The sequence below is a fragment of the Rutilus rutilus genome, assembly GCF_951802725.1.
Source record: "Rutilus rutilus genome assembly, chromosome: 6".
Taxonomy (NCBI): domain Eukaryota; kingdom Metazoa; phylum Chordata; class Actinopteri; order Cypriniformes; family Leuciscidae; genus Rutilus; species Rutilus rutilus.
In genome coordinates, this window is record NC_140214.1 from 46,076,247 (window position 1) to 46,087,902 (window position 11,656).

The following is an 11,656-nucleotide window of genomic DNA, read 5'->3' on the forward strand; positions in this document are numbered from 1 at the left end:
CATGTTTTGCTCTCATCTGAAAATGTCTACATTACTCTATAGTGATTCCTCATCATGAACATGAACTTATCCCTGTAAAGCCTGAGATATATGAAATAATAGTCTGATTTTTTTTTTTTTTTTTTTTTTTTTAGTGGAGACAGTTTATCTGGGGGAAAGAATGCTATTTGGTACATATGTTATTTATATTGCCAAAATGAAAGATGAAATCTTTCTGAAATTCTGAAAGGTTATAATATAAAACATTGATATTTTTATAAAACAGGCTATGCATACATTATACATTACTAATACATTATCGGTTGTTACTGTATCTCCCAATAATTTGATATTTTAAATGCTTAGTTTATGTAAAAAGTGTTTATGTAAAAATATTATAATGGAAAATATATTTAATATTTATTTTTTGAAAAAAAGTATTGAATGTGCTCCATCTAATTCTGTGATGTGATTTATTTCCCTTGTAGGTTAAATGATTGTAACTTAACAGACAAAAGCTGTTCAGCTCTGGCTGCAATTCTTGGATCGGACACCAATCTGAAAGAGCTGAACATGAACAATAATAATCTGCAGGATTCAGGAGTGAAGCTGCTCTGCACTGGGCTGAAGAAGTGTAAATTAGAGATACTGAGGTAAGTTGAGCCACAGGAGTCACATGACGAGAGTGAGGCTCGATGACTAACAGAGCGATGCTTGAGACAACAGCGCAAGAGAAATTCTTGGTTACTAATGTACGCCTCATTCCCTAATAGAGGAAACAGAGACATTATGTTAAAGACTGACAAATGGGGTCAGTTCCAATCACCTCTGAGTTCTAGAAAAATGGCCAGTGGAATTTGCATGCCCAGCAACTCCCCCGTACATACGGCTGTATAAGATGGCGGCACACATCCACTCATTCAGGTTTATGCTGAGGAGCCGAGACAGGGTCCCGGCCATTCAGTGGGATAGTTCAGGGTTGTGGCAGGAGAAAAAAATATTGGAAACTAGCGAACATAACATAGGGAAACTGCTATTTATGCTGAAGCGCCACGTGGGGAATCGCTGCACTTATCCATGCAATACGCCAGTGAAACACCACTGAATGTGCCATAGACCACCAGAAAGAGGGGCTTCCTTATTGTAGAGGCGACTGGAAGAGCGATCATTCAGATTTATATTGTTCAGGTTTAACTGATTAATCAGCTGAATGTTTTCCTCTCTGTTCTAGACTCTCTAACTGCAGAGTGACAGAAGAAGGTTATAAAGCTCTGGCTTCAGCTCTGAGATCAAACCCTTCACACCTGATAGAGCTGGATCTCACAGGAAATGATCCTGGACAATCAGGAGTGAAGGAGCTCAGTGATTTACTGCAGGATCCAGACTGTCAACTGAAGACACTGAGGTGACACAGGATGAAATAATTAACTAAATTAGCTCTATGCAGGCTAAATATTCATAAATAATATATTATTTTAGTTATACAATAAGCTGGACAATTTGTTGCATCAAGATCAGATCAAATGCTATGGGCTCTGTCATGATGATGATAACCGTCAACACAGTTTAGTTGTGATACGAGCTACAGGTCAAGTAGACATTATGGGTCAGTATATGTGCTGATATTCTGGAGTATGTTATACCTTGAAAATTAACATGGACAATTTTGTTTTTGTGCACACTTGTCATAAAAAATTCTAGATAACCTTTTCACTAGTTTGCCTGCCCATTCAGCCTTAAAGATTAATAGTAAACTAACTTGGCTTGCCGTCCTTGGAGGAGGCTCGAAAAAGTATTGCTAAGACAGCAAGCTGGGCAATAAACCGTGAATGGTTTGGCAATATAGGTAGAAAAGACTTAAGACATTAAGCCCTCTCCCCTCAAAGATGAGTAGAATATTTCGCTGAAGTCACTGGAGAAATATACGGTGGCTCATGGGGTGAATCTCTTGTGGAAGCTAAGAAAAAACGAAGGGGCTCCTGCGGGGAGCAGGGGTAGAAATCACTGATGCGGCAGTGAAAAGAATGGAGGTTATTGCGAGCGGAGTGAGAAATCATTGTTGTGCCAGTTAGAAATATAATTTTCTTTGAAAGTTGGTGCGAAATTGCTGTTGCGGCAGCAAGATACATTTTTATTATGAAAGCTGGTGTGGGAGCTGTGGCTGAAATCACTGCTGCGGCAGTGAGAAACAAAGTTCAATCTGAAAGCTGGTGTGAGACCACTTGCTGAAATCACTACTGTGGTATTGAGAGAAATGTAGTCTGAAAGCTAGCGGGAGACCAGTGGCCAACATCACTACTGTGGTAATGAGAGAAAAATGCTTTGAAAGCTGGTGTGAGACCAGTTGCTGAAATCACTACTGTGGTAATGAGAAAAAAGTACTCTGAAAGCTGGTGTGAGAGCTGTGGCTGAAATCACTGTTGTGGCAGTGATAAATGAAGTTTACTCTGAAAGCTGGCATGAGACCAGTTGCCAACATCACTACTGCGGTAATGAGAGAGATGTACTCGGGGCCATCGCCAGAACATATAGAATGGGGGGCATTTAATTTTCATGGGGGAGGGCACACTTTTTTATGATCACCAGAACAGACATTCACCAAAACAATAACATCCTGTATTTAGCCTAATAAAACAGAAATAGACCTAGTTCTATATTATAACAACACCAGAACACAAAGTAAGATGTAACATTTTTTTTTACTTTAAAAATACATTTTCTAATCATAGGCGGAGGGTGAACCAACACCATGAAGATATGCGATTTCCCTTTAAAAACATTTACCATTTACAGGATTTGGCATGGCAGAAAACTTGCATAGAGCGCTCATTTTATAATAATAAAGCGGTTATACAATTTCATTGCGATTTCACAAAGTTCCATTATTATCAGTTAAGCTGATGCACAACGAATGTCTTACTGCTTATTATAACGAGAGGATTGCCAATATTCTTTATTACGGAGAGAACTGATCCTAGACCAGCATTTATGGACAGCTTTTCCTTCTAAAAGCAATCAGAATCATATGAAAGCTTGTTTCCACCACAGAATAAAAATAAATAAAAGATAATTGCGACTTTTTATCTCACAATTCTGAAAAAAAAAAATGCACTCATTTGCGAGTTTATCTCACAATTCTATTACACATGCAATTACGACTGTATATCACACAACTCTAACTTTATTAGGGATGGGCATTTCAAGCAAAAATAATATTCGATGATCGCTGGGAATTATTCGATTATTACTCAAAAATCGCACCCCTGCCCCACATGCTCACTGGTAAAACGTGTTCGCTCAAATACCGGTCCGACATTAAATTTCTCTGTACTTTAATAGGCTATACGTGTTGTCTAGTTTCTAGTTTCAAATTTATGTTTAAATATATAATGTTATTTTTAAATTTCATCTATGTTGATTATATGAAAAAGGAACAGTATGAGTAAGATAGGATCATAAGATGCGCAATATATCGGGAGACATATTGAGTGAGTCAGACATGATTTTGACCACTTCATTAAGTTTTGTTTTGTAGAAAGCCTTTCTTTAAAGTAAATTTCGTTTTGTATAAATTGTATCTTAATTTTAATCAGTGTTTCATCAACAAATTGCCTGGATTTAAAAAATAAAAATCAAATATTGCCGACATCAGGACATGGAAGCGCCAGAGCGATCACTAGAGTTGCCCGTGAACTGGAGCTCGTATTATAAATGAATCGAAACTCAGAGTAGTATAGGCTACTTGCCTCACAGACATGATGAGAAATATATATATATAGAAAGCTTGAAATGTTTAAATCAAACAAAACAATTCAAAATGAAAAGAAACAGTTGGCTATACTCTCTGCTTATGTAATCCGTATCATATGAAATGTGCATTTCTCTCTAGAGGCGCGTTCACTACTGCGAACATGGCAAGTCAGCATCGTCAACCGACACTGACACAGAAAACACTAGTTTATTAATAAACTATTAAAATGTCTCCTTGCTATATTTGTCACATTCATAATCATTACTTTTGCCGGTTCTTTGTGACAGTTTTTTAGTGTGTAATTGGCAGCGACGTCACCCACTGGTTACATGAACGCGTCACCACCTCATCATTAAGTCCGTGGCCAGGGGTTAGCCTTGCCTGTTGCAGCTCCGACTGATTTCCGATTCATAACACTGGAGACAATTTAAACTTACCATTGTCGATATTAGTGCTCCTGTGAGCTTAATAACCTACTGCTGAAGACATCATGGCCAAATCCACTGAATTAAGGTTATTTGCTCTCAATAGTAAATTCACTGAATGACCATGATGATTAGGGGGGCACTTTGTGTCATCACAATGCCCCCCCTTGGCGACGGGCCTGGATGTACCCTGAAAGCTGGCGTGAGAGCGGTGGCTGAAATCACTGCTGCGGCAGTGAGAAACGAAGTTTACTCTGAAAGCTGGTGTTAGACCAGTAGGTGAAATCACTACTGCGGTAATGAGAGAAATATATTTTGATGAAGGGAGAAAGCACTGCTGCGGCAGTGAGAAATGAAAGTTTAACTGGAGAACCTGAAGGGAAACCCATGCTAGGTGGGCTCGCAGCACTTGAACAGAGATAGGCTGACGGAGCTATAGGGTCGAGGGGGAAAATAAATTCTGCAATTGCATAGGTAAGGAGGAGTGCAGGTGGAATTGATTGATTAATGAACACGTGTGCAGCAGCTACATTGCTGAATGGGTAATTGGTGAGCTTGTCTGTGTCATTAGTTTGAAATTGTCTGTCTGGAGAGCGTCTTGAAAGAATGTTTTTTAAAGAGATGGGAGTATTATTGTCGTCAACGAAGAGGGGATCAGCAGGAAATAAAATTCTGGAACTTTTGTGAGCTGAAAATAAGGAAACAGAATGTTAGGTTGGAGGGGTTTGGGTAAATTAACAATATTGAATGGTTGCTCATTAACTGATCCGTTTTGCAATGCTTGAAATTAAAGTGGATAGTGTCTCTGTATAGTACTTAAAGATTGGAGAAAGACTAAATGGATCTGCGGATCAAATTTTAGAACTGCAAGTAGATTCTGCGCATCTGAGAAATCAGAAGAATGTGAGGATGAATAGAGTGTTGATTGTTCTGGTGGTGTTTTCTTAGTGACTACCTGAACAGAGGAGAAATAATCAGTTTGCTTAACACTGTACTATCTTACACCTGGCGCACTGCAGCGGCAAGCGCGATGCAAGTGTTTTTTGGTAGTTTCAGTCCGACGCAGTTGTCATTTTTCACGTCCTGCACCACATTGTTTAAATAGCAAATGCATTTGCGCCCATTTGTTTGCCCATGGGCGTGCTGGTCTGAAAACAAGGTGTGTTCTGGCGCATTGTTGGCGCGTTGCTATTTTGAGGCAACAGAAATAGACTCATCATTGACCAACTGAAACCTGGAAAGTCAATGGCACAATATTATTATGTTTTATTTAAAGAGCGCGTTAGTAATGTGTGCGCCTATAGGCGGGTCCACAACGTGTGTACATTCTGCTTATAAAAACACACAGGGGTGCACAGCAGCACACAAATATGCCAAATATTAAAATGAAAAGGATTACAATGTAAAAGATTATTATTGTGTACATAAAGATATGGTGGAATCCGTTTTTTTCCGTAGATCATAGGTCTTCAACCCTGCTCCTGGAGGCCCACTGTCCTGTAGAGTTTCGCTCCAACCCTAATCAAACACCTGAACCAGGCTCAACCAGCTAATCAAGGACCTCTGCCGTAGATGGTCTGCTTGCACACTTTTAACTCGCACACGAGCAGTTCCGTTTGCGCTCTGGAGACGGCTTTGGTCTTTCCACTATCAAATTCCATCATGTAAATAGCGAATCTGCCATGGCACGAGCGCAACTGGCATTTAAGGGGAATGGGAGATGAGACTCTGATTGGTTTAATGCACGCAAATCCCAAAACACACCCATTACTCATTAAGAGAATAGGGACAACCCTTTTAGAACATGTGCCTGGCGCGCCGACCATTGTTCCCGTCGTTAAACTAACAAAAGTGGATTCGGACACGCCCTAAGGGACTGTTCGTTTTTTATTTAAGGGGCCACCGGAGGAGTTTTGAGATCTGTTGTCAAAAAATACATGACCCTCCCTTCGCCAGCAATACATTTTTCCATGACCCTCCAAAATGATTGTGAAAAAAGGCATGACCCTCCCCGATAATTTATTGATTAGCCTACTTCTGTACTGGTTTGAGCTTGGCAAAGATGTTCAGATAGCCATTGTGTAAACTGTTGCTTTCTCATCTTACTAGGGCTGTAACGACAGACCAAACCTACGATTCGGTCCGTATCATGATTTTTGATTTTAGATTTGAAAGAAATCATGTTTTCGGTGCTGATGCGTGACTCGTTCAACATGTGGGTGGCGCTGCCAACAAAGCATCTAAAAGCTGTCACAAAGAACCGGCAAAAGTAATGATTATTAATATGTCAAATATAGCAAGGAGACATTTTTATTGTTTAAGTGTTTTCTGTGTCGACTGCAAAGATGAAGTTGACGATGTGTCGCAATCTTCTCAGAACGCGCCAGAGAGAAATGCACATTTCATAAGCAGAAAGCAGTCTGTTTTCCTTCGTTTTGAATTGTTCTGTTTAAAAGTAGACATTTCAAGCTTTCTATATATTTCTCAGGTCTGTGAGGCAAGTAGCATATCTTACGCTGAGTTTTGGTTCATTTATGAGACAAGAGTCCAGTTCACTCGCCCGCGCCTCCGTGTCATGATTATCTATTTTCTACTATATTTACTTCTTATTTATTAAATCCAGATGAAACATTGATTAAAATTAAGATACAATTAATAAAAAACGAAATTCACTTTAAAGAAAGTCTTTGTGCTTTCTGTTTGAGGTATCTGTGAATTTTTTAAAGTCGCTTTCAGAGCAGTCATGTCCGTAATGGAGAACTGTCACGCCCGTAAAATTTTTTTTTTTTTTTTTTTTTCTTCACATAGGCTAAATGCGAACACGAAAAATAAAATAAAAATAATATTTTATGTTCTGTGGAGGCCGATCTTTATTCATCCGGTGGGTATATATCTTTTGGTTTGCACAGTGTAATTTATAGAATTACTAAAAAATATTTTGCCACCTAAAAGTTAAAGATTTTTTGTGTCACGTCACATGTGTATTACATATAAAATATTAAATATAAAACGCATGTGTAGACTGATATTTCTCTAATGTCTTGACTCCTTTCAGACGTTTCAAAATATTGGTATTAAATGCATTTTCTGAGAATTTATATTTCAAGTTTTGACTGCAAATGTCATGTCCATAACACTGGAATCGCCCAATTTTAACGAATTTATCCTCAACTAGTTTTTGTGGTGTAGGTCTACGTATTTTATTATGTTAACTTAAATAATACTAATAGTAATTTAAAGATGTGGTAGCCCTACATCTTACACATCGTGGAAACAAAATAAGAATGGAAACTAAAATATGGTAGTATCGCGCTACAGCGCACATTCTATCAGCAGTTCTGGCGCCTCAGTCCCAATACTATAAAACTCGACGTACGTTCACATCACATGTTAATGCAGCGGTAGAGTTACACTCACAGGACACTGCACTTATTCGCAATCACAAAAGTTCATTATTTGCTCGTGCTTTAAAGCTTTGCCGAGTAAACATTTCATTGGCATTCTGTTCTGACATGATGCACTTTTTCTAAGCGCGAACTGAAGTGCGCGCACACTGTCAAACAGCGCCAAACTGGATTTTTGTTGGGTCAGACCCATCTGATATTGAAGGGGGGCTGATAACGCGAGATCAACATGGAGCTAAATGGGAAAAAATAGCACCAAACAAGCCACTTTGAAATGTTGCTGTTTTCATGATTATAAAAGTTGGGTGACCCTCCCCCTAGACTAAAAAAAGTTGGATGACCCTCCCCTCAACAAAGAATAAAAAGACATGACCCTCCCCTATTTTCCTCCGGTGGCCCCTTCCATAAATACCGAACGGTCCCTAAGTGAACTTGCGCCCTACGCTTTAGACCATGCGCTTAGATAGTTAAAATAGGGCCCTACGAGTGACGAAAATCTAAAGGGATGGGTTTAGATATTTGGATGCTTTTGATAAGGAGGGAATTTGTCGGCTCTTAATAGCTGGGCACTGTTGACAAAAATTAGTTTGTGGATAAATGGGTATGATTGAGAGGAAGATTTACTCGGATGTCAGGTCCACGTAGAGGCACTGGGGTGCGTGACGGGCCTGTATATGGAGCTAATTTCCTAAATCTCTGAAAGGCAGAATTTGAAAGAGAGCAATTTGGATTTTATATCCTGCTATATGTTCTGCTTTATTTATGAAATAATTGCAAGCATAAGACCAGATTAGCCGTCTGAGGAGTTGCATTAGTTCGGAGGAACTTGTTCTGCATTTGTTGATGCAATAGACTGCAGTGGAGTTATTGCAATAGAAGAGAATGCTTTTGAAGGCCCATTCTTTATCCCACAGAGTAGCGGCCATGATAAGCGGAGGGAGACATCTCTGCTGCGGCAGTGAAGTAACACGGTTTAATCGAAAAGACTGCACGTTTCAGTAATGCAACAGTTAAGATTTGACGATTTTGACGAAGGCCATTTATGAACCTTTCAAAGCATTAGATGTTGTACTGTTGCTGTCTGTCTTGTTAAATTTGTTTTATTATGACCGCCGCTAAAAAAGCGGTCATATAGGGATTGTCAAAGTTTTTTTTTTTTTTTTATCTACTGAATTTTTCGTCAACGATACCAGGGACACCGAAACTTTTAGTATGAAACTTTTAGTATGAAACTTTTACGGAAAAATTTCGTTTGGTCCCCGGGGGCCACTCCACCCCCCCCCCCCCCCCCCATTTAACTTGACATCCTCTGGGGGTATGCTAAGTTTCGTAGAATTTCATCCATGGGGGGGTATAAAATAAATTAATTTATGTGCACATTTAGTGACTGTACACTCATCGGCCTGTAGATGGTGGTGTTGAGCGAAGGGTTGCTGGTTTAGGATGATACTGTCACTAAGGTTGCCAACTGTCCCGAATTAGGCGGGACGTCCCGTATTTTGGGCCTAATTTATTTGTCCCGTGCGTGACCTCCCGTGTCCCGTTTTTTGACAAGCTGATAAACCACTGACTGATACAACAGCAACAGCAGCAGTGCTGACCACGACACTTGAGAATGATCACCGACACCTGTCATCATCCAATCACAGCTTTTTTTAATCACTGTTTTGAGACAAATCATTGTTTGATTTGCGAACATCCTCTGCCGTCTGGTCGCTTCCGCTTCAAGCCGGACTCGTCTCGCGCTAACGGTAATTTCCTTTCACTGTCCACGTTTTGATTTCGGCTAATCAATTTTGGCGAATGCAAACAACGTGATTATTGTTCATGAGTCTAACATCCAGCCACGCAAGAAAACATGTAATCTACCTGAGGGAATAATATGCTCAAAAAACATTTCTGATTATTATTAATGTTTTAAAGCTTTTAGAAAGTACATAGAAAGCTTTTGTAACATTATCTTAACTGTCACTTTTGATTAATGTAATGCATCCTTGCTGAATAAAAGTAGGCAATTACTTTCTTTATTTTTTTTCCCAAAAAATAATCTTACTAACCCCAAACTTTTGAACTGTAAGCCTAGTGTATAATGTTAAAAAAGCTTTCTATTTTAGATAAATGCTGTTATTTTAAACTATGGTTTGTTTGTAATGTGACTTTTTTCATGTATGACATTAAAATTATTTTTAGAATTAAATACATAAATAGGTTAAGCAATACAAATGTGTTTATGTCTGATAACCTTTTAAACACAAACTTAACTGCAGACACTGAAATGACGTACACTGTGTGATACAGTACAAATATTTTGAGTGTCCCTCATTTTCCTATAAATAACCACGATTGTCCCGCATTTTCCTTTTCTGAAGTTGGCAACCCTAACTGTCACACACACACATGCAGGAATACAAACAAACGCAAGCATGCACAAACACTGACATCCACACGCACAGACACACACCCATACACACACATACAAATCCACATGCACAGACACACACACACAAACACACGCGCGCACACACATGTACGCACGCATACATACACGCACAGACACACACACACACAGACACACACATACACACAGACAGACATGCACATACTACTACTTTTTTTAGGTATATACATAAACACACAATACAGCCAAATTGCTCCACGTCATTTATTTTTGTGGAAAGCCAGTGCAGGCCTGAGCGGCGGTCATATTTTGTACCGCCATGCGGTACATCTAGTTATAAATGAGCATGCTAGCGGTGTAGGTACGGCATAATGAAGAAATCTTTTTTAGATTCTTATCATGAGGCGAAGTTTGTAGCATCGCATCATGTGGCCAGCTTGTATGGCAGATGCCGTTTACTTAGCCCAAACTGAGCAGTTCATCTTCAGAAATAGGAAGATGTGGTAGCAATGACTTGCTTTTGCTGTTTTTGTATTAACATTTCAAAAGGAGAAATCACGAATTAGTATTATTAGTCACATTTGTTTTGGAGTTAATAAATAGGTGGATACACTCGGAACAAAGCATGTAAATGAAGTATACAGGTTTAGGAACCCGCCCTAGACTCTAGAGTGTTACCAATCCTAATCCAATCAGCATAACTATTCAAATGCATAGATGATAATCCAATCAGCATAACTATTCAAATGCATAGATGATAATCCAATCAGCCTAACTGTGCAACAACCAGGGCTGGGGCTCGGGCTCCAAGAGCCATTAAAGACAAAAAGAGAGTCTCAGTGATCTGACTCATTTAACTTACAATAGAGAAAAACAGGTCAGGCAGGAATCTCTTGCTGGAAACTCTGTTTAACAGCTGATATAATCATCAGTTATACCTCAAATGCTAAATTCAAGGCAGGGCAAGGCAAGGCAAGGCAAGTTTATTTATATAGCACATTTCATACACAATGGCAATTCAAAGTGCTTTACATAGAAGAAATTAAAATAATAAAAAATTAAAACAGTTTAAAAAAAACAAAAAAAACAAAAAACAGTACAGTACAGTACAAACAGTCGGACGAACAGCGGCACAGTGCTCATTCAGTAAATGCATAGCTAAACATGTGTTTTGAGTCTGAATTTGAAAGTGACTACAGTAGGAGCACATCTGATCTCTTCTGGAAGCTGGTTCCAGCATAATAGCTAAAAGCGGACTCGCCATGCTTAGAGTGAACCCTTGGTATTTCTAGCTGATATGATCCTAATGATCTGAGTGATCTGTTGGGCTTATATTCAGTGAGCATATCTGCAATGTATTGAGGTCCTAGGCCATTGAAAGATTTATATACCAGTAATAATACTTTAAAATCAATCCTAAATCTAACTGGGAGCCAGTGTAAAGACCTGAGGACTGGTGTGATATGTTCATATTTTCTGGTTCTGCTCAGAATCCTGGCGGCAGCGTTCTGTATGAGCTGACACTGTCTTATGGTCTTTTTGGGAAGGCCAGTGAGGAGTCCATTACAATAATCCACCCTGCTGGTGATGAAAGCCTGCACAAGTTTCTCTAAGTCTTGTCTGGATACAAAGCATCTAATTCTTGCAATATTTTTCAGATGATAGTATGCTGATTTAGTTATTGCTTTGACATGACTAC

At 39.1% G+C, this 11,656-nt stretch overlaps 1 protein-coding gene across 1 annotated transcript; it reads left to right on the forward strand.

Moving 5' to 3' along the window:
* Positions 1–139: 139 nt before the first annotated feature.
* LOC311292566 (ribonuclease inhibitor-like) lies at positions 140–4,480 on the forward strand. Its single transcript, XM_084412291.1, has 2 exons — positions 140–632; positions 1,211–4,480. Exons 1-2 carry the CDS (start codon positions 553–555, stop codon positions 1,386–1,388), a joined length of 258 nt encoding a protein of 85 aa, XP_084268417.1. The 5' UTR covers positions 140–552; the 3' UTR covers positions 1,389–4,480.
* Positions 4,481–11,656: the final 7,176 nt, after the last annotated feature.